The sequence below is a fragment of the Balaenoptera physalus genome (genome assembly GCF_965194825.1).
Source record: "Balaenoptera physalus genome assembly, chromosome: 1".
NCBI lineage: Eukaryota > Metazoa > Chordata > Mammalia > Artiodactyla > Balaenopteridae > Balaenoptera > Balaenoptera physalus.
In genome coordinates this window covers 23,530,855-23,555,046 of record NC_138882.1, presented here as the reverse complement: position 1 = coordinate 23,555,046, position 24,192 = coordinate 23,530,855, and the positions used below count along the sequence as shown (strand labels likewise).

The 24,192-nt window shown below is 43.7% G+C and overlaps 1 protein-coding gene across 3 annotated transcripts in view; it reads right to left on the bottom strand.

Annotated features, from left to right (window-relative positions):
- Positions 1 to 24,192, bottom strand: part of CNIH3 (cornichon family AMPA receptor auxiliary protein 3) — a 125,010-nt gene that overhangs the window by 58,772 nt on the left and 42,046 nt on the right. For all 3 annotated transcript variants that reach the window (XM_082427898.1, XM_082427897.1, XM_082427896.1), the window contains exons 2-3: positions 16,332 to 16,400; positions 11,132 to 11,179 (exon numbers count right to left, since the gene is read on the bottom strand). In XM_082427898.1, coding sequence (XP_082284024.1) covers positions 11,132 to 11,179; positions 16,332 to 16,400 — 117 coding nt within the window. The remainder of the gene's footprint in view (positions 1 to 11,131; positions 11,180 to 16,331; positions 16,401 to 24,192) is intronic.

Genomic DNA, 24,192 nt, shown 5'->3' with positions numbered 1-24,192 from the left:
TCGTGGTGCACAGGCTTAGGTGCTCTGTGGCATGTGGAACCTTCCCGGACCAGGGCTCGAACCCGTGTCCCCTGCATTGGCAGGCAGATTCTTAACCACTGCACCACCAGGGAAGTCCCATGAATCTGTATTTTTAATAACCTGTCCAGATGTGATGTGAGGCACAGTCAAATCTGGGGACCACTCTCAATGATGCACCCTAAGGTCAGTCATGGTTTCAGGATTTCTTCCTCCACCACTACAAGGGCCTCTGGACTTCCTTTGTGAAGCTGACCGGCACAACCTTCCATCCTGTCATGAGTCAGGAAGATGCTCCCTCCACACACAGCCAGGACGGAGCAGGCTGGGGAGATGTTCCTCAAGCCCAGGGCTCAGCACATCCTGGGCAATCCACAAAGGAGTCGGCAGCTGGCCGTATTTGCCTGCCCACTGCCAGCCTCTCTGGGTTGAAGCTCTTCTCCCTTTCCCCTCTCCCTCAGCAGACTCAATTCTCCAGATCCTGGGGGGTCTTTTGGGGAGCTGCTTATGAATCACTAGCACATTCACCAACCACCCAACTCACCAAATATTTCCCACAGTGTTCCCCCACCTTGGCCACCCATGAGAAGCACACATGGGCATTTTCTAAATACAGATGACTGGACCCTCCCAAGACCTACTAGAGCAGAATTTCTGGAAGTGGTTCTTAAGTAGATGTATGCTGGAAAATCTCCATGGGGGATTTTGAGATGCATAACGATTAGAAACCACCAGTGACACTAATGACAAACACAACAGAACAGTGAACTCTACCGTTCGCCACTTCCTGACACTATCCTAGAATATGAGTTTTCACAATCAAGGCAGCAAAGTTTCACAGTAAGTTCTAAGCTCTCTCTGAGCTATTGATGAGAATTCCTGGGTGTACAATAATGAGTGGAGAACAAGGAAGCACGCTAAGATGAGGGTACTAGGCAGCTGACTAGACTCGTTCATGCCACTAGCCTCAAAACATGCAGGGTTCAAATTCACGATGCCGATTTACTGCAGATGACCACATGCGGCTGACCTTCAGAGCTGCTCACAGATAGTCAGAATTATGAAAATGAAGTCCTTGAATACTTACAGTACTAATGAGACCACCTCTTATGATGGGAAGGAACTAAGATTTCTGTATAGTTGTCATGACAGGAGGCTACGTAGAGTATTCACTGGAGGAATGTTTATGCAACTCTCCTCACACTTGGAATTCTGCTGCAGATGATAATATTGCCCAAGCAGGGCCTGCCCCCCATGAATCCACCTAAAAGAGACCACTTTGCACTAGAGAACTGCTTATTTTGTTTTTTTTTTAATTTTTATTTTATATTGGAGTACAGTTACATAACAATGTTGTGTTAGTTTCAGGTGTACAGCAAAATGATTCAGTGATACATCTACATGTACCTATTCTTTTTCAAATTCTTTTCCCACTTAGGTTATTACAGAATACTGAGCAGAGTTCCCTGTGCTATACAGTTGGTCTTTGTTGGTTATCTATTTTATTTTTTTATTTAGTTATTTTTTAAAGCACCTTTTAAAAAATTTATTTATATATTTATTTACTTTGGGCTGTGTTGGGATTTTGTTGCTGCACATGGGCTTTCTCTAGTTGTGGTGAGCGGAGGCTTCTCTTCGTTGCAGTGTGCGGGCTTCTCACTGCAGTGGCTTCTCTTGTTGCGGAACACGGGCTCTAGGCGCACAGGCTTCAGTAGTTGGGGCATGTGGGCTCAGTAGTTGTGGCTTGTGGCTCAGTAGTTGTGGCGCACGGGCTTGGTTGCCTTCCTGGTCCGGAAAGATGTGGGATCTTCCCGGACCAGGGATCGAACCTGTGTCCCCTGCATTGGCAGGCGGATTCTTAATCACTGCGCCACCAGGGAAGTCCTGGTTAACTATTTTAAATATAGCAGTGTGTACACGTCAATTCCAAACTCCCAATCTATTCCCCCCTTCCCCCCTGGTAACCATACGTTCACTCTATATGTCTGTGAGTCTGTTTCTGTCTTATAAATAAGTTCATTTGTATCATTTTTTTAAGATGAAAGGGATATCATACGATGCTTGGTCTTTCTCTGTCGATCTTTTCCACAATTTTTGCCTGGAACTCCAGAATATAAAGATGTGCAGCCTTCTTCCCAGGCCTATCAGATGCCAACTTGGTGTGAGGTTGTACTGAGGTAGGAGATAGATGGACCCCTGGGCTGGACTGCTGGTGTTTGTTAAGCGGAGTAAAATTGAAGCTTTGTTTTCCCCAGACACGCCAAAGACAAAGCTAGTGGCAGAAGCTGAGCTCTGCTGGAGTAAAGAGGTAAGATGACCACTCCTGAGGTCAAGGAAAACTTCCCTGTCTGCACATGCGCAGGAAGGTTCCTTGGGAAAAGACACCACCCCATAATGTGTGAACATATCCCTACAGGCCTCTGCGGTGGAATCCACCTTAGCAAAAAGTTGCGCACGCATGTTGGGGAGGGTCTTAGAACAGGTCAGATGTGGGAAAAGAAATGAGATAATTGGCCAAAGGTAAACAAAGACCCGGAAGGACTGTCCTACATAAGGGATTTAAACCACCTCTTTACAGAGCTCCTCCTCATTAGAGAGGAAGCCCGAAGTCCTTCTCTCCAGGTGTGTATTCCTGCCTTGCTTCTGTATTAAATAAACACACCTTCTCTGTGTGCTCTCCCGCTTATTGTGTGGTGTCTCTAATAATAAATTTTGTACCTGTTTTTGCCTCCTTGAAACATTTTTGCTTTCAAACGGGGCAAGAGCCAGGGAACTTTGCTTCTAGCCCCTGGTGGACTATCAGCTGGGATTCCTGGTTTTCACCCAGGCTCCCCAGGTTCAATTCCTGGGCAGGAAACTAAGATGTCTCTTCAAGACCGCTCACTGCTGTCTCTCTGAGATCAGTACCCAGGGAGGAAAGACAGAATTCATGCATAGTAAATGCTACTCACAGTGAAATGGCCACTGATAGGGGGTAGGGATGGGGGAAATATTACTCATTGAAAGACACCGCGCTTGGTCCTATAGACACACTAGTGAACGAGGAAGGGATGGTCCCTGCCCCCAGAGAGCTTGCTGTTGAGTCAAGCTCTGTTCAGCTTCAGTGACCCCAGTCTCTGAGAAGGGCACGGTGGCCAATCTGGACGAGCAGCCCAGGACACACTGGTTCTGGTGAGCCTCTGGTCTCAACTTCCCCTCTGAAAAGGAGGGATCTGGCTAGATGACCTCCAAGGTCTGTTCCAGTTCTAGCGTTTCATCTCCTAATCATATAGTGAACATCAACCTTATGTCCCACTATGTGCTGGGAATTCAAAGATGAATAAGACATTGGGTTCCTCCTTCGTGGAACTCACAAACTAATGGGAGAGGTAGGCATCCAAAGAGACAATGATGCAGTGTTGCAAGTACCACCATAGAGGTGTAGACCCACACATCGAAGAGTCTATGTTACCATCCTAGAGAAAATCTGCAAAATTTCCAACCTCTGAGCCTTCTTCCCCCAGTTTCATTGAGATATAATTGACATACAGCACTGTGTAAGTTTAAGGCATATAGCATAATGATTTGACTTACATATACTGTGAAATGATTACCACAATAAGTTTAGTTAACATCCATCATTTCATATAGATACAAAAGAAGAAGAAAAATGTTTTTTTCCTTGTGATGAGAACTCTTAGGATTTACTTTCCTAACTTTCAAATATAGCATATACCAGTTAACTATAGTCATCATGCTGTACATTACATCCCTAGTGCTTAATTATCTTATAAATTGGAAGTCTGTACCTTTTGATCACCTTCTTCAAATTCCCTCTCCCCCTCTGATAACCAAAAATCTGATCTCTTTTTTATGAGTTTGTTTTGTTATTCTTATTATTTTATTTTTAGATTCCACACATAAGTGAGATCATACAGTATTTGTCTTTGTCTGACTTACTTCACTTAGCACAATGTCATGTTGTCACAAATGGCAGGATTTCCTTCTTTTTTATGTCTGAAATATATATATCACAAGTGCCTTAGCCATTCGTCTGTCAATGGACACTTAGGTTGTTTCCATGTCTTTGCTATTGTAAAAAAAAAATGCTGCTATGAACATGGGGGTGCAGGTATCACTTCAACATAGTGTTTTTATTTCCTTTGGATATATACCCAGAAGTGGAATTTCTGAATCACATGGAAGTTCTATTTTTAACTTTCTGAAGAACCTCCATACTGTTTTTCATAGTGGGCTGTACCAACTTACAATCCCACCGACAGTTCACAAGGAATCCCTTTTCTCCACACCCTCACTAGCATCTGCTATCTCATCCCCATTCTAACAGGGGTAAGGTGATAACTCATCCCTTGCCTACAAATATATGGTAGATTGATGGCATTCATGGTACCAATTAATGGTCTCCCCTGTATCCACACCCTTTGCCCTGTAACTCTGTAGTCCCTCCCACTGTGACCCTGGGCTTGGCCATGTGACTCACTTCGGCCAATAATAGGACACTAATAGATCTGATGCAAACCAAAGCTTGAAAAAGTTCTTGTGTATTTCCACGTCTTCTCTTGCTTCTCTATGACACCATGAGAACAAGTCTAGATTAGTCTTTGGAGAATGAGATGGCCCATCCCAGCTGAGGCCATCCTAGATTAGCTTACAGTCTGCTGCCTGCCAGACACATGAATGAGCCCCAGCCAAGACCAGAGGAACACCCCCTTCTCCCTATAAGCCCATCCAAGATCAGTGGAACCACCAGATGACCCATGGACTCATGAGAAATATAAATCGTCGTTGTCCTGAACTGCTAATATCATGGCAATGGAGAACTAATAAGGATAGGGCCAACCAGCTCCCCAGATCTGAGTGAGAAGCCAGAGCCCATATGTAAGGCAGCTGTTGTGAAGTCCTCTGCTTCTCCTGCTGCAGCCTTGGGAGTGGAGTGAAGCGAGGACAGGGCTCTTCCTCTGGCTTCTGGTTCAGCAACCCCGTGACAGCATCACTATTTACACAGTGAGTAAAATGTCCCATCTTTCCCTCTGACTAACAAGGAGTTTGCCACAGAAAGCATCTGAAAATAAATTATACGTGAGACATGGTTTCTGAACTAGTTGCAAGTTTTATTCCAGGATATTTTTACTTTTCTTCAAACATTCCCTCTAGGGGTGAACGACCCCACCAAGAAATTAAATAGAATTAGAAAAGAGCCTTAAAGGAATCCACTTGGCCCCATGATGGTGAGCCAAGCATATTATAGGGTCCCTGAAGCCCTCTGTAGCTCTGGTATTTGTATCTTCCCTTTAAAATAGCTGAGAAATATTGCTGTAATAGTGGTCCTTAAGGAGCATGTTTCAAAACGAACCAACAATTTCCCCTTTAATGTGGTGATTGAAAATGTGGACTCTTTTCAAACAGACTTGCCCTTCAAATCCCAGCTCTACCAGCTTATGAAATATGACTCTCTGGGATATATACTTAACCTCTCTAAACCTTGATTTCCTCGTCTTTTAAGTGGGGCTATTAATCATGACTACTTCATAGAAATGTTGTGAGGATTAAAAGAGTTAATCCTTTCAAAGGCATACAGTAGTCACTCAGGAAAAGTAAGCAGCATTGTCACACCTTAGAAATTCCCCAAGCCACAGAGAATTCTGATCTGGAAAACTTCTGAGTCAAGGATGGCCTCTCAAAGGCATTCCACACAACTGTCTCTGAGTTTTTGTGTCCCTTTTCCCTGTATTATGTCTCTCCATGAAAATAGACCATTCCCTCTAGAGCCCTGCAGGAAGAACTGTGTTAACGGCTAAAGAGACCGGAAATCAAGCCAATCCCTTGTGGCAGGGAGTGCCAGTAATTAGAGAAAAGGCACCGCCATCATCATTCTCCCAAGTATTTAATGCATGACAAATCCTGTGCTCCAAAGTGACATGAGTCTTTCTCTAGGTTCTGGTATATAAATGTATTTGGTAGCTTCTTCTTAGGTCAAAGAAATTGGGACAGAGTTTGAAACTGTCTATTTTATAAATTTGTAGAGTCAGCAAATGGCTGATCTCTGGCACAGAATAAAATCTCTTTAAAAAAAAAAAAAAGATTTTCCCCCGTATAAAAGTGGCAGATGCTTATAGTATCAGTTAGCTATTGCCATAATAATGCTGCATAACAAATCACTCCAAAATTCAGTGCCCTAAAACAATAATCATTTATACTTGCCCACGCATCTAGAGGTTGACTGGGGGTCACCTGATCTAGTGCGCTTGGCTCTGAGCTACAGGTGGGCTCAGGTCTGTATCCCCTGCCTCTCATGCTCCTTGCACCAGAGGGCTGGCCTTGATGATGTCAGAAGTGCAAGAAAAGGAGCAGAAACACCCAGTAACTCTTAAGGCCTCAGTACACACAAGCCCACCCACATTCCAGTGGACACATCCCGTCACATGGCAAAGCCCTCCATCAGCAGGGAGGGGAAATGTACTCTGCTTCTCTCAGGAGGAACTGCAAAATCATATGCAAAGGCCATGGATACAGGCAGGGCCAGCTTCAGGGACATGTCACCCGTGCAGATGCACCTGGGTCCCACGCTCAGAAGGGTCCCACCTTTGGCTGAATCCTCTGCTGTTAGCTTTGTAAGATTCTTAATAACTTTTCGTCATGGAGCCCCACATTTTCATTTTCTACTGGGCCCTGCAAATTACATAGCCAGTCCTGGATACGGGGGAGGGTGAAGAATTGGGAACAATAATGCAATCTTCCTACTTAACAAACTGACTTTACACTATAGAAGTGTCATATCCATTCCCCAGCTCCCCCAGCCCCTGCTTTCAGAAGCACATCGCGGAAATTTCTGCAGTGGAACCAGGTTCACACCATTCAGCTTCACTTCACACCATGATGCCTCTCCTAAGACAGACGTGTGGTTCTGATAAGCGTGAAACGGGGAGGGGCATTGGTGGCCATCAGTGATTACACTCGTGGCCTTACCACTGCCTTGTTCTCTCCAGAATTAAACTTGGAGCACCTGGCCCCCCGCCACCAAACTGGTTATACCTCCCCAAGGGACTCAACACCCACCCCCCTCCCCCTCCCCCCAACCCACTCATCCCCCTCTTTCTTGTCCCACTGCAACTGCTCAATGAAGAGAGTGAGAATTATCCACACACTAGAGCTTTTTACAGCCACCAATGTCAGAAAACCTGCAGTGAGACTGGACACACTCTCGGGGAAATCAGGGGGTGAAATGGAGAATCACAGATTTGTCAAACCAAAGGGACGTCCCAAACTACGCAACTAAGTCGCCCCTCTCAGGCAGGCAGGCTCCGTCTAACTCGAAACCATCTCAGACATCAGGCTGTCTAACTCCGCCTAAGGGAGCTGAACATTTCTTAGCCCCCAGGACGACCAACCTCAAGGTTAGATGACAGCCGCTTATGAAGAAAGTGTCTCTTTATTCTCATGCCGATCTCCGGCTCTCACTTACGTTCACTTCCTCTAACCATTGCCTGAACTTGGAGATGCAACAGGAGGCCCCGAGTCAGCGTCCCCCCCACAAGCACCCTTCGCGCGCCCGAGAGCTGCCATCTAACCAACGTCTGCTCTGCACGCTCTCCCCGCTCCCCAACCCGCACTTGACAGCGACCCTCAGAGTGACAGCGTGGCCGGTGGGGAGCACAGCACAAGAGGCAAGTGGCTCTCGCCATGAAAAAATGAATCATAAGCACAAATCGACACAAGAATCCTGCAGTTCAGACAATTACCCAAAGCACACATCTTCTGATAATTATAGAGCTGAAAATGGATCCACTTTGAAAATCCCTTCCTTTCTCCCGAGAAAGCTGAGGAGGTGGTTTAACAACAATCAGCTGCTGAGATGCTTCACATTCTGGGCTGTTTACGAGATGAGTTCCAAGAAATTTCTTGGAAGGTACAGTTCCCAGAAGGTGGTGATGCTAACGAAGTCCATCAACCCTCTCCACCGCCCCCAGCACGTGCTCACAGCTTGGGAATCTGAACTCAGAAGCCCATTCAAAATGAGCCAGGAGAGAGGAGGCCCAGGCCTTCCTGCCCTGTGACTCTGCTCAAACGTCAAATGACAGTTACCCAAGAAAATGGGAGGGGGTGCTACGGGGGCTGCCGCCAGCCGAGGATTGCCTCAGCTTCCTTCAGCACCACGGGTGTGCTCGGGGACGTTACAGGAAGCTTTAGGTATCAGCTAAGTGTCATATAATAATAACAATAACATTTAGTACGTGCCGAGCATTGATGAGCTAGACGCACATGTATTATCTCATTTAATTCTCACAACTCCACGAGGAGGGTGCTGTGCTTATCACCCTCACTTCAGAGTCACACTGAGGGTTACACAGATAATCAGGGCACAGGCAGGAAGCAGCAGAAGCCTGTATACGTCCCCACCACGCTCCACCACTTTTCCAGTGTAAGGAACCAGAACTGGCTTGAGAATTTATTTGTAAGGTTAAAATACAGAGTACAAAGAGGGGAGAGGGCATAGACACAGAGGAAAGGAATGGGATGGAAACTGTAGGCTAGAGACCTTCTGTGTCGTAATCAATACAATAAAGAGTTAAATTTGATTTTAAAATACAAATCTGATGTAAGGAGTACATGTGGTAAAATATAAGTTTTGTGCTATGTCATGGACACTGTTGAAATGAAGAAATGAAAAGACTATTATGGGACCTAATCAAACTTAAAAGCTTTTGCACAGCAAAGGAAACCATCAACAAAACAAAAAGACAACCTATGGAATGGGAGGAAATATGTGCAAATGATGCAACCAACAAGGAGTTAATCTTCAAAATATACAAACAGCTCATACAACTTAATATCAAAAAAAAAACAAACCCAATCAAAAAATGGGCAGAAGACCTAAATAGACATTTCTCCAAAGAAGACACACAAATGGCCAATAGGCACATGAAAAGATGCTCAACATCACTAATTACTGGAGAAATGCAAATCAAAACTACAATGAGGTATTACCTCACACCTGTCAGAATGGCCATCATCAAAAAGTCTACAAATAATAAATGCTGGAGAGGGTGTGGAGAAAAGGGAACCCTCTTGCACTGTTGGTGGGAATGTAAATTGGTGCAGCCACTATGAAGAACAGTATGCAGGTTCCTTAAAAAACTAAAAATAGAGCTACCATATGATCCAGCAATCCCACTCCTGGGCATATACCCGGACAAAACTATAATTCCACAAGATACATGCACCCCAATGTTAGTTGCAGCACTATTTACAGCAGCCAAGACACGAAAGCAACCTAAATGTCCATCAACAGATGAACGGATAAAGAAGATGTGGTATATATATATATACAATGGAATACTACTCAGCCATAAAAGAGGAATGAAATATTGCCATTTGCAGCAACATGGATGGACCTAGAGAATATTATGCTTAGTTGAGTAAGTCAGAGAAAGAAATACTAAATGCTATCACTTCTATGTGGAATCTAAAAAATAAGACAAATGAATCTATATACAAAACAGAAGAAACAGACTCACAGACATAGAAAACAGATGTATGGTTTCCAAAGGGGAGAGGGAGGAGGGGAAGGACAAATGAGGAGCATGGGATTAGCAGATATAAACTCCTTTACACAAAAATAGGTTAAGTAACAGGATTTACCGTGTAGCACAGGACCGTAAGGTAGGACCACGGCAGAGGCAGCCAGAGGCCATTGCCTGCTGTCTGGCTAGAGTCAGTGGTCAAGCAACACAGAAAAATGAGCAAGGCTCAAATGTGATGGATGCAGGTTATTGCTCTGCCAGAGAATTCAGGATGGTACATTCAAAATGGGGGAAAAAGGGCAATTTGCAGTGTGAAGGACACTTGGGTGTCAGTCTTAAAGAACAAACTAGACTCTATGGAAGTGACAGCTGGAGCAGGTTATTGGTGTCCGAGACATTATCTGGGAAAATAATTTACAAATTCATGAAGTACCCTTAATACCAAATGTCATACGCTATTTTCTTAATCATTTTTTATTCCTTGGATCACTAGTATTTTCATTATCTGAGCTTACTTCCCCACTGTGACACAGATGTGGAACTATGACATACTGAGTCTCTTGGAAAACATTAAAGGACAAGTAATTAGCTAGAAAGATAACTGACTTCTTGATTAAGCTCTCTCTCCCAAGGAAAGGTATCATTAATTGAAATATAGAAAAGATTTCAAAAGCTTGCAAAATTGTTTCCCCCCCATCAATTTTTGGCATGGCATTTGGTTTCTCTCCTATTCACCTAAGGCTCAAAAACTTCTTTTGGATTGACAGGTGGCTTTCCTATGGCCTGTAGTGCATCTGCTCTGAACAGAGATAGGGGATGTCCTTTGGCTCAAGGCAATGGACACTGTTAGTTTTACATGCAAGTTGCTGTTCTCCACACTTTGCTGCAAAAAAGTACTCGCTTTCCTTACCGGAGAGTGGCAGACTGGTCTCTCTGCCACAGGGGTACACCAGCTACGTCACAGAGTCCTGCTAAATACTAAACTTGAGCTGCACATGCACACGTGGATATGCGTGCACACGTGTGTTTCCTGAATGCATTGAGGGCAGCTGTGACCTACTGCCCATCCACTGAGAGCAACTCTCTGAATGCTTGGCTCCCCCTTTAATAACATCTCCCTTCCCACCCCTCCGACACTCCTGATAATGCTGTCAATCAAACTGCAAAGCTGAGTGGCAGGTTGAAACCTCAAAGGAAACCCAACAACCAGTTAAAAACTTGGCTGAGCCAAGGTGGGAGCGTTTCTGAGCCCCACATCAGACAGGAACAAAGGCTGTGAGGCAACATCAGCTGTAAATGCCATCCATCATCATGCAAAGATAAAGAACCTCTAAATCCAACCAGAGGGCACTTGCAAATATCCAGTGCTGTCCTGACACTGATTGATGGCCATCCCTTTTAATTAGCTCCTCTTGTCTCTGGAGGTTTCCAAAGAAGTGATCACGTGCTCCCACCTCCTCCTCCCCCGCCACCATTTGCCTTTGTGGGGAGACAGGACCGAAGCAGGCACTGAGCCTCACCAGCCCCTGTCACTGTGTGACCACCGTGACCATGTGACCATCCAAATTCCATCACCGGGTGCTTGCACTGACCTTTCGCAGAAGGAAGCAGATGCGCTCGATGTTCCTCAGCCGTTCCCTCTATCAGGATGCACGAGAAAGAAAAGAGAGGGGAGGTTAGATTTTCTGCTGAAAGAACATGAGAAGCCCCACATTCAGCCCCTAGTAGAGGAGGCAGAACCCACCACAGATCCCTCCCAGTCATGACCTTCATGCTCCCACTCAAGTGGCTTTCCCTCACAAGAGTTTCTGCTCATACAACTCAACAGCAAAACACCAAATGATCCAATTAAAAATGGGCAGAGGAAAATAGACATTCTTCCAAAGAAGACATACAGATGGCCCCCAGGTACATGAAAAGGTGCTCAATATCACTAATCACCAGGGAAATGCAAATTAAAACCACAATGAGATATCACCTCACACCTGTTAGAATGACTAGCCTCAAAAAGAAAAGAGATAACAAATGTTGATGAGGCTGTGGGAAGAAAGGGAACCCTGGTGCACTGTTGGTGGGGATGTGGATTGATACGGCCACTGTGGAAAACAGTATGGAGGTTCCTCAAAAAGTTAAAAATAGAAGTTCCACATGATCCATCATTCCACCTCCGGATATATCCAAAGGAAACAAAATCACTATGTTGAAGAGATATCTACACCCCCATGTTCATAACAGCATTTTTTACAATAGCCAAGGCATGGAAACAACCTAAGTGTCCATTGACAAATGAATGGATAAAGCAGTTGTGGTATACACATATATAATGGAATATTATTCAGCCATAAGAAAGAAGTAAATCTTGCCTTTTGCAACAACATGGATGGACCTCGAGGGCACTGTGTTAAGTGAAATAAGTCAGACAGAGAAAGACAAATACTGTATGATCTCACTTACATGTGGAATCTAAAAACAAAACAAAACAACAACAAAACCAACTCATATTTGTGGTTATCAGAGCTGGAGAGGGAATTGGATAAAGGCGATCAAAAGGTACAATCTTCCAGTCATAAGATGTAATTACTGGGGATGTAATGTACAACATGATGACTATAGCTAACACTGCTGTGTGGCATATTTGAAAGCTGCTAAGTGAATAAATCCCAAAATTTTCATCACATTTTTTCTTTTTTCTTTTGTATCTGTATGAAATGATGGATGTTAACCAATTATTTTGCAATATATGTAAGTCAAGTCATTATGCTATACACCTTAAACTAAATACACTGCTATATGTCCAGTTATATCTCAATAAAATTGAAAAAAGAGCTTTGAGCTTTTCTCCATCTACCTTGTCATAGTTATTTGCTCTTAACTGAACTTTCCCAGCAAACAGCATGGGCCCAGCTTCCCTCTCAGCCCAGCACAGGTTTCTGTACTTTTCCCTACAGCCTCTGTGTCCCTATAAGACAGTCAAACTGCAGAACGGGCACCACATGCTCATGAATCCAAAGCCTGCGGTCGGGTCCCCAGGAGGGCTTCCCATTCAAGCCACGAAGAGCATGTGTGCCTGATTAGTGTGTGAGGGGGGGAAGTTCTCTGCCCATCAGTTTTATTTTTCTAAAGTGACTGTATTTAGAGGAAGCAATCTTCCCACTCAATTAGACACCAGCAGTGCCCCCGGGCTAAGACTTTTCAAGATGCCCAAGTCCATCTCCGGAGTCTGGCTCGCTGCCAAAGGAAGATGCTCTGGGGCTGGACAGGTGACGATGGTCGCCTAACACACTAAGTGCTGCCTCCCCTTTCCCGCAGTGACTTCTGCAATTTCTGCAGCCACTCTGAACACAGCTGTGGCATCTCCCAGTGCTTCATTACTGAGGCAATTTGCTTGCAGTAGATGTGATGATAATGAGATTCCTCGTGGATCAGGAGAAGACAGGTGGCTGGGATACTTCAATTTCCCTAATTAAATCATAAATATAGTGATTCCTGTGCACCCTTTAAGCCCAGAGGAAAGAGCCCACATCAGGACAAATTAGCATCCACATGGCTAGGAAGACTGACCACATCCTCCTCAACACACGTGTGTGTGCACGTGTGCACACACAAGCACAAACACAGCTGGGCATCGAGGCTGCCTAAATGGAGAATAGTGGGAAAAGCTGTGAGATAACAGGCATGTAAGAGGGAGGTTCAGGACACACGCTAGCTCCTTCCCCAGCAAGTCAGATCCTCTAAAGGACATTTCTCATTACTTTACAGTGATATTAAATGCCCAGCTGGCAAAAGGAAGGGGAAAGGGTTAACATGAGAAACTAGGAGTAAAAACAAAGCATTCCTCCTCTTCCTACCACATGGAAGAGGGGTCCACCCAGAGGGTCCAATAATATTCGGAGCTTAAATCCAAAGAACCAGTGGGCCTCATGCACGTTCATTTAGAAATGCATCACACCAATCAGCAATTGTTTGTAACACAAGTCCATCCAGGGCTGGAGTTACCGAGCAGCGAAGCAGCTTTGTCAAGCCGCCTGAGCCTGAGATGCTGCTTCAGAGGATCTACAGGGGCCCAAAGAGCTTAAAGGTGAGTTAAATGAGGCTTCCAAAGTGTTTAAGTTCCTGCCAGGGAGTAACATCATAAAAACTGGGGGAAATGTGTCTAATACACTTCCATTTAGGGTTTTTACGGATTTTTTTTTTTTAATCTCAGACAAGAGTCCTTTACTTAAGGGCTTGAGTCTATCCATGAGATGTCTGGCCTTCGGGGCCCAGACTCCTTAATTAATTCATTAACTAATTAAAAATGTGGCTTTATTTATTTTTATTTTTATTGGAGTATAGTTGATTTACAAAGTTGTGTTAGTTTCGGGTGTACAGTAAAGTGAATCAGTTATACATATACAGATATCCACTCTTTGTAAGATTCTTTTCCCATATAGGTCATTACAGAGTACTGAGTAGAGTTCCCTATACTATACAGTAGGTCCTTATTAGTTATCTATTTTATATATCTTGGTGTGTATATGTCAATCCCAACCTCCCAAATCATCCCCCACTTTCCCCTGGTAACCATAAGTTTGTTTCCTACATCTGTGAAGAAATGTGGCTTTAATAATAGGAATAAAGAGTTGAGATCCAGCTTCTCTGCTATGCAACCTCACCCTTCAGTCATTCATTCTTTCATCAACAAATAGTTATTTGAGCGCCTACTGTGTGCAGTTTCTGTCCTTGCACTGACCTTGCACAGAAGCTCCCAGTGGGACATACACTGGTCCTAATTTTCTTTGTTCTGCCTGAACTAAGGAACCTGCCAAGGTGAGATGGAAACGGGCTCCACAAACCTGTCTCATGGTTTTGCCAACCTCCTGCACCCCACTGTTGAATTCGCATGATGGAATTGAGGGGCAGGACACTATTTCTTCACTAGTATTTACCCTGAGATCACACAGGAAACTCTGGGTGTTCTAAGTGAGCCGCTTTCTAATTTGAGCCCAAGCCACCAGGAGGAAGGAAAGCAGGCTCTTGACTCCCTGGCATTCCAACCGGAAGCACCCTGTCGGACTAGGGCAGCTCTGTGCACCTGGTCGATGCTGACGAGCCAAGTGTGTGATGCTGGGGCCAAACACAAAAGCATCCAGAAAGAGATGAGACCCAAGGGGCAACGCTTTCAGGCCTGGAGGAGCCAAGTTATCACTGGTGGTGGTGAGGCTGGCAGATGGAAACAAAATGGATTTTAATAATGACAAGTTTCAAAAGATATAGTAAGTTTTCAGGTGGATCTTAGGGATTCTTCCAACTTGTCACAAAATTCCGCTTCACACAGTTGACTTGGAAAGGGTTAGGCTCTCTTTCATAGAATCAAAGCATTTGATGCCAAAGGGATTATAAAATCAGGCTCTTAAAGGGACAACGTAGAGTAGGTGGTAAGAACACAGGCAGACTTGGGCTCCAATCCTGACTTCACTGCTCATGAGCTTTGAGTCCTTGGATAAGAGTCTATAAACTGGGTAAACAATGCCTGTCTAGCAAAGCTGTAAGGATTATAGGTTACATATATATAGTTCCCAACATGTAGGAAAAACTCAAAACAACAACTCCAATAATAACCCTGTACTTTACAGAGGGTGACACTAAAGCCTGCTCCCCTGGTCTTTTGGTACCTCCCTAACACCACAGCCTTCTTCAGGGGGCCTGCAGCTAAGGAGAACAGACCTCTTTGTCCCTGTCACTAAAGAATGATGTCATAAGCCTTCCAGGTTAATATTCATACTAATATATATTTTTCATATATATATATATTCACAGTAGAAAATCCTGGTGTTCTCTCTAAAACTTTTGACTGAAACTATCAAACTATCAACAGAACTATTCAAACACAAGCGTGCCTTAGCACTGGAAACCAGGGCCTGGAAGGAAGTTCAACTCCGTGCAGGCCCAGCAAGCTTAGGCTGAGAGACAGACTCGCATGAACTGTGAGCTCCATCCCTTGGGCCCAGTGGTCCTGGTCTGGAAAGTGTCCGGAAAAGGCTCCGTCCACAGGCGGGCTGGTGCCTGGCTCTGGGAGGTGGGCTGCGCTGAGCAGAGGGGCGGACAGCCGACACCCACCCCCACTCAACAGGCATGAGGTCCTCCTCCTCTCCCCGCATCGAGGCCTCTTTCTACATCCACTCCAGGGCACGTGGGAGGGCAGCAGGCGCGGCCTGACAAGCCAGATGGAGCAGCAGAGGTCTGGGGGCAGCAGGTGCTGGGGCAGGAGGTCTCTCACATGCAGAAGCCGGACCAGACAACCAGACGGCATCAGGTTCCCCAGGAGGAGGCAAGCTGACCTCAGGCCTGCAGAGCCTCCCGAGACGGATGTTTCCTGGGTGACGGATATGGGGCGAGGAGCTGCATACATCAACCCCCCCTGCAAGCCTCCCTCTGAGAAACCTGGCGAAGTGCAGAGCGGGGACGACCATGGTGAGGCTCCTACCCCTGCCAACATGGTGGCCAGCCTGAGCCTCTCTCCTGTTCAAGGATGCGTAGCCAAAACCCACTAACATGAGGCCTTGAGGACTGCCCAGCCACAGCACACAGACCTTTCCCACCCGGGGAATTGGGACTGCTATACCTGACTTTGCATGATAAATAGAGACCTCAGCCGCCTCAGGAACGACCACCCTGAGCCAGGCATGGAGGTGTAGCCAGGGCCGAGCCTGCACTTCCCTCATCCTACTCATCAAGACCTTGCCCTCCTTCACAGGCCCTGGGTGGCCTGGGGTGACACCACCCTTCCGGCCACCAGCACCCACCACTTACCGCATGAACAGGGTTGCACTGGTCGATGGGGTTCTTAAAATCCGTCCTTAACTCATCAAAGGCAATTATCTGAAACAGAAAACACAGAATCAAGATGTTAGTGTCAATACACCACATCAAAAGCTTCCTCTGATTTGGTCCAAAATAACTCAGGAGGCGGGCGAAGTGTATCAATGACACAAGACTGGCCAGGAGTCAATCACTGTCAAAGCTGGTAATGGGCACCTGGGGTTGATTGTACTCTCCTGTCTACGTCTGTGTATGCTTAAAAATCCCCAAAAGAGGGAACGAGAGGGATGCTGTTTAAGGGTAGGTACTTAAAACTAGCAGATAAATAAGTCCTGGAGACCTAACAAAGTACAGTGATTATAGACAACAAAATCGTATTATAAACATTAAACTTGCTAAGAGGCTAGATCTTAATTGTTCCCAGTACTTGAAGAAATGATAACTATGTGATGGGATAGAGGTGTTAGCTGACGGTACAGTGGCAACCATATTGCAACATAAATGTAGCAAATCTCTATGTTGTACACCTTAAATGTACTCAATGCTGTATGTCAAATATATCTCAATTTTTTAAATCCCCAAAATAAAGTTTTTTAAGTTTCCTGCACTTCACAAAAATGTAGAGAAAACTCTGTTTCGATGAGAGTAGTTTGGGGTTTGGATAAAGGCATACAAAAATTTAAAACTTCAAACCAGCACTTTCCATTTTCTCCTTCAGGAAAAAGCTGTTTACTTTTTATTTTTGTTTATTCTGGCAGAGATGCTGATTAGAAGTTAAATGGATAGAAGTCAGGCAAACGGGAGAAGAGAAAAATCAAGACAGCAGAGTTGACAGGAATAGAAACAACCCAATCTCTAGCCGTCCACAGCCCGGACGATCAGCTCCTGGACAGTCAAGGCGTCACACCTTGGTCCACTGGACTTGGGTTCTCAAGGTCATTCTGGACAGAGACTCAGAGGTCCCCAGAGAGCAACGGTTTCCCCCTTTGTCTGGAGGGGAGAATGCTGGAAGTGACCTTCTCTAGTCACAGAACGAGGCGTGACCCAGGCACAGAAATAACTAACTAGAGGTGAAGCTTCCTAACCCCGGCCACCTTGTCGCCCAGGTGTCCCCAGGGAGATGCAGTGACAGAAAAAGGTGGTATTCAGACAGTAGAGTGTCCTCTCTTAGGGTGTGGATGTCTTAGGTCCTCTCCTGGGCTGCACACAAAGGGACAAACCGACTACCCCAGGAAGGCACATCCCAGGGGTCCCTGAACACTTGGCAGAATTGCTGAAGCAATGAAGCTGCCACCCCACCCTCAACAGTCCCTGTTCCTGCAGCATGGATGTGAAAGTAAGTACCAAGTGAGGGAAAACAGCACGCTTCCCTCGAAAAAGCAAGTATGCTTTTAGAGCAATCACATATCATTCTGATTTCAATACTCCTACAGAATTAGGGGGAAATTCTAGTACAAGTCGTATTAAATAGACACATTTCTATATCATCCCTCGCCAGATAGTTCATTATCCAGCCTATACCTGAACCTTTAGTAACAAGAAACTCACCACTTACTGAAGATGTTCCTTCAGTCCCTGGCTACCTCTAATTAATCATTAGCTTCCTTTACTGAACTTACATATAACTCCCTAAGGTTTCCACCCACATGCTAAGCCAGGGTTAGCAAACTACAGCCTGCAGGCCAAATCTAGGCTGCCACCCATTTCTGCACAACCTGTGAGTTAACAATGGTTTTCACACCTTTAAAATAGTAGAAAAAAATCAAAAGAAGAATACTATTTTGTGGCATGTAAAAACTATATCATATTCAAATTTCAGTTTCCATCAATAAAGTTTCATTAGAACATAGACACAATGATTCTTTTATACATGGTCTATATTCTTACACTATGATGGCAGAGCTGAGTAGCTGCACAGACACCATATGGCCAGCAAAGCCCAAAATAGTTAGTATCTCACCCTTTACAAAAAAAAAATTTGCCAACCCCTATTCTATTCTTTTATTTCTCCTCTAGAGTGGCAGTGTCCAATACGGTAGTCACATCTGGCTATTTTAATTTTAATTTTAATTAATTAAAATTAAATGTAAAATTCAGTTACCACACTTTAATTGCTCAAAATCACGTCTAGTAGCTATTAAACAGCACAGATATAAAGCATTCCCATTATCACAGAAAGTTCTATTGTACAGCACTGCTTTAGAGGCACAGAGAATCGTTGAATCACTCTCCCACAAGAAACCCCTTTAAGTATTGCCAGCTACGGTGAACCCAGCAAATCTTTCTTCTTCAGGCGAAATCTCTCCAACCTTTACTTAGATTAACTGGCACTAAGTTACCTCATCATTCTGATTGCCCTTCACTGACATTACAGGTTGTAAATGTCTTTACTAAAACATGACTGTCAGAACTGAACACCATACTCAAGGTGAGGTCAGCTGGCTCAGAGAGTAAAAGTGTCACTCCCCTCCTCTGTTCTGTAAACTATGCCTCTGTTACTGTAACCTGATAGCATTAGCCTATTGGTAGCCACCTCACGTTCCTGGCTTCATACTGAGCTTGCATTGCCTAAAAGCCCAGGTCTTTTTTATGTGCTTCAGTCTAACTAAGCCCACCTCATTCCAACGTGCCCATTATTGGATTTGGGCACCTAAGAGCAGAAACTGACATTTATCCCTTTTAATTCCTCCCTATGGGTCCAATCTGTTGAGATATGATCTATCTCCCAACTACAAATCCTAATGAACATGATGTGCTCAACTTCCACATTCACTGTGATCTAAATACAAACAGAGCAGGACCAAGGGCAGACCCCCAAAGCTCGCCACTCCTAGCTCCCAGGAGGCTGACATAAGCAATCTTTCGGCTCATTATTTACCTAATTATAAAGACAATTCATATTTTGATCCAGTCAACTGAAAGTAAGTCTCTGGATAGCATTAGAACCCCATAACTGTTGGTGCAGCATATATAAGCTCCCCAAAGAGGCCGGGAGCTCATGGATGGAAGGAGTCAAGCCCTACGTCGTGGCCATGACTGAAGGCACACTTGTGTAATTCCCGCCTCCAGCCCTGACCTGGGCCCGTGTCCCTGTCTAAGTGCCGGGACGTGGGTCTGGGCTGAAGGGAGCAAAGGCTGCCGGTGCTTAAAGCAGCAGGAGAGGAGCCATGGGGATTCTGAGTTGCTAAGTGCATCTGAGAGCGGGCAACCACTGCCCAACTCAGGTCCCGACTTGGAGGAGGGTGTGAAGAAAGGAAGGCCAGAGGGCAGCTTGCGCCTTAGAGCTCCACGAGATAACGGGTACTTTGTGGCTGTTTTCTGATGATGGTGATGGCGATGTGCACAATGAGGATAAAGGCTTTCAGCATTCCTACCCCCGGTTACTACTCACTAAATCATCCTTCCATTCACTTGACAAACATTCAGTGAGCATTTTTACACACGGGCACGGACTGGGCTAGCCCCTGCAGGTACAAAAATCAACAAGATACAGTTCCTGTCCTCACCAAGTTCCTGGTCTAGAAAGGAAGACAAGCATGTAAACAAATCATTCTGCTACAATGTGATAAGTGCTATATAAACAAGACGACTATAATAATACCTAACATTTAGTGCATGCTCACTATGTCCAGCACCTCCACAATCAAAACACAGAACGGTTCTATCACCCCCCAAAATTCTCTCCTCTTGCTCCTTTGGAGCCAACCCTTCCCCCATCCCTAACCACCTCACCCCCACCCCCTACCCCGACCCGGCAACCATGAACCTCTTCTCCATCCCTATAGCTTTGTCTTTTCCAGAGTCATTTAAGTGCCATCACGCAGTATCCTGGCTTTTGAGTCTGGTTTCCTTCACTTAAGGTAATGCATTTAAGATTCAGCCCCGTTGCTGCCTGTATCATCAGTTTGTTCCTTTTTGTTGCTGAGTAGTATGCCATTACAGAGAGGAACCACAGTTTATTCATTCACCTGTTAGAGAACATGTGGGTTGTTTCCAGGTTTTTACAGTTATGAATAAAGCTGCTAGAAACATCTGCATAACAGTTTTCATCTAAATGTAAGTTTTCAATTTTCTTGGGCAAAGAGGAAATGGATTGCTTGTTCATGTGGTAAGTGTATGTTTATAAAAGAAATGGAGAGACTCTTTTCCAAAGTGGCTGTACCATTCTGTATGCCCACCAGCAACATATGAGAGCTCCAGTCACTCCACATCCTCACCAAAACTTAGTATTGTCAGTTTGGGTTTCTTTTATTTTAGCCATTTCAATGGGTGTGTAGAGGTATCTCATTATCATTTTAATTTGCATTTCTCCAATGACTAATGATGTTGAGCATCTTTTCATGGGCCTAATGGCCAGCTGTGTGTCTTCTTTGGTGAAGTGTGTGTTCAAATCATTTTATTTTTTTTAATTTAGCTGTTTTCTTATTGATGATTTTTGAGAATTCTTTATACATTCTGGATACAAGTCCTTTGTCAGTTATGCAAACTGTAAATTTAAAAAAAATTTTTAATTGAAGAATAGTTGATTTACAATATTGTGTTAGTTTCTGGCATATAGCAAAGTGATCCAGCTGTATGTATATAGATATATTATTTTTCACATTCTTTTCCATTATAGTTTGTTACAAGATATTCAGTATAGTATAAGATATTGTGCTATACAGTGGGCCCTTGTTGTTTATCTATTTTATATATAGTAGTGTGTGTCTGCTGATCCCAAACTCCTAATTTATCCCCCCCACCCCACTTTCCCCTTTGGTAACCACAAGTTTGTTTTCTATGTCTGTGAGTCTATTTCTGTTTTGTAAATAAGCTCATTTGTATCATATGCAAATATTTTCTTCTATTCTGTATCTTGTCTTTTCATTCTTAACAGGATGTTTCTCAGAGCAAAAGTTTTTCATTTTAACATTTATCAGTTTATCCAATTTATCAGTTTTTCTTATATTGATCATACTTTTGGTGTTGGATCTAAGAACTCTTTTGGATCTAAGAACTCATAAGGCGACAGAGATTTTCTCCTAGGTTTTTTTTCTAAAACCTAGGGTTTTCTTTACAGTTTAAACTACAAATTCAATTTCTTTAATAGATTTAGGACTATCCGTTTATTTATTTCTTATTACATGAGCCTGGAGCATTTGTGACCTTAAGGAACTGGGTGATTTCATCAAAGCTGTCAAATTTATAGGTCGAATTTATATTCAGAGCCACCCTCACTGCTTGTTTCATTTTCCCTCATAGGGTATCTCCCCTCTTGGTTTTCTTGCTAAACGTTTGAGATGGAGGCTTGCGTGAGCACAGAAAAGGCTAGAAAAGGCAGCAGCTGAACAGTGGAAACAAAGCGAGAGAAACAGTTCTTCCACAAGCTGCATAACAGAGGTTCTAGTTAATCAGGTTGTCTATGACCTTGCCTGGGGCTGGGCTGTGCAGGAGATGATGCCCAAGAGGGAGAGAAGGTCAGATGCCAGGACCCGGTTGTGTACAGAGCTGGAGGCTCCAAGAGAGGCAGAGCCAGGGGCCAAGGAGTCCACAGAGAAGTCCAGAAAGGAAGGGAGCTCCAAGCAGAGAAACACACTCGATGTGAAGCTGTTTCTGTGAATCTTGAGCCCTGATCCTGCCACCACGAATCTTGGGCTAACTCATCCCCAAAAGTCCTGACCCAAACCCTCCAGCTGCTCCCCAGCACCCCCGGCCCCAGGATCATGAATCAACAATTCACTGGCCTTTGGAAGAATTAATATTGTTAAAATGGCCATACTACCCAAAGCAATCTACAGATTTTATGTGATCCCTATCAAAGTACCCATGACATTTTTCACAGAACTAGAACAGATAATCCTAAAATTTATATGGAAGCACAAAAGACCCAGAATTGCCAAAGCAATCCTGAGGAAAAAGAACAAAGCAGGAGGCATAACCCTCCCAACTTCAGACAATACTACAAAGCTACAGTCATCAAAACAGCATGGTATTGGCACAAAAACAGACATATGTATCAATGGAACAGAATAGACAGCCCAGAAATAAATCCTCACACCTACATTCAATTAATCTTTGACAAAGGAGGCAAGAATATACAATGGAGAAAAGACAGTCTCTTCAGTAAGTGGTGCTGGGGAAGCTGGACAGCTGCATGTAAATCAATGAAGTTTTAGAACACTGTCTCACACCACACACAAAAATAAACTCAAAATGGCTTAAAGACTTAAATATAAGACATGACACCATAAAATTCCTAGAAGAGAACACAGGCAAAACATTCTCTGATGTAAACCATAGCAATGTTTTCTTAGGTCAGTCTCCTAAGGCAAAAGAAATAAAAGCAAAAAAACAAAAAACAAAAAAAAAAGAGAGAGAAAGAGAGACCTAATCAAATCAAACTTATAAGCTTTTGCACAGCAAAGGAAACCATAAACAAAACGAAAAGACAACCTACAGAATGGGAGAAAATATTTGCAAATGATGCAAATGACAAGAGATTAATTTCCAAGTTATACAAAGAGCTGATATAGCTCAATATCAAAAATAATAATAATAATAATAAACTGGGCAGGAGACCTAAATAGACATTCCTCCAAAGAAGACATACAGATGGCAAATAGGCACATGAAAAGATGCTCAACATCACTAATACTAGAGAAATGCAAATCAAAACTACAATGAGGTATTACCTCACACCAGTCAGAATGGCCATCATTAGAAAGTCTACAGACAATAAATGCTGGAGACGGTGTGAAGAAAAGATGACCCTCCTACACTGCTGGTGGGAATGTAAACTGGTGCAGCCACTATGGAAAACAGTATGGACGTTCCTTAAAAAAACTAAAAATAGAGCTACCATACAATCCAGCAATCCCACTCATACGCATATATCTGGAAAAGATGAAAACTCCAATTTGAAAAGATGCATGGGCCCCAGTGTTCATGGCACCACTATTTACAGTAGCCAAGACATGGAAGCAACCTAAATGTCCACTGACAGATGCATAGATGAAGAAGATGTGGTATATATATATATATATATATATATATATATATATATATATATATATATATATATATATATATACCATGGAATATTACTCAGCCATAAAAAAGAATGAAATAATGTCATTTGCAGCAACATAGATGGAACTAGAGATTATCATACGAAGTGAAGTAAGTCAGACAGAGAAAGACAAATATCATATGACATCACTTATATGTGGAATCTAAAAGAATGATACAAATGGGCTTTTTTACAAAACTGAAATAGACTCACAGACATAGAAACAAATTTATGGTTACTAAAGGGGAAAGGGGGGCGGGATAAATTAGGAGCTTGGGATTAACAGATATGCACTACTATATATAAAATAGATAAACAACAAGGTCCTACTGTTTAGCACAGGGAACTATATTCAATATCTTGTAATAATCTATAATGGAAGAGAATCTAAAAAAGTTTATATATAAAACTAAATCACCTTGCTGTATACCAGAAACTAACACAACATTGTAAACCAACAAACTATACTTCAGTAAAAATTCACTGGTTAAATGAAGGCCCTGTGAGGGGCCTCACCAGGGATTAGAGCCCCTCCTGTGCAATGTCAGCCGGGTGTGGGTCAGCCCTAGCTCTAGACAGCCTCCATCCCATCGGGCCTCATCCCGAGGTAGGGAGCAGCCTGGACCCACCTCAGGAGGCAGGGAATTACAGAAATCCTCTACAAAGCATCTCAAGAAGCCTTCTTTCTTTAGACCCACAGCGTTTATAATTAGGAGATTAAAAGTTACTTTGCTTGTCTGAAACCCTTATTCTGCTAAAAATAACTGTGCTCTACTATGAAAAAACCTTCCTGGAAGAGTAAGA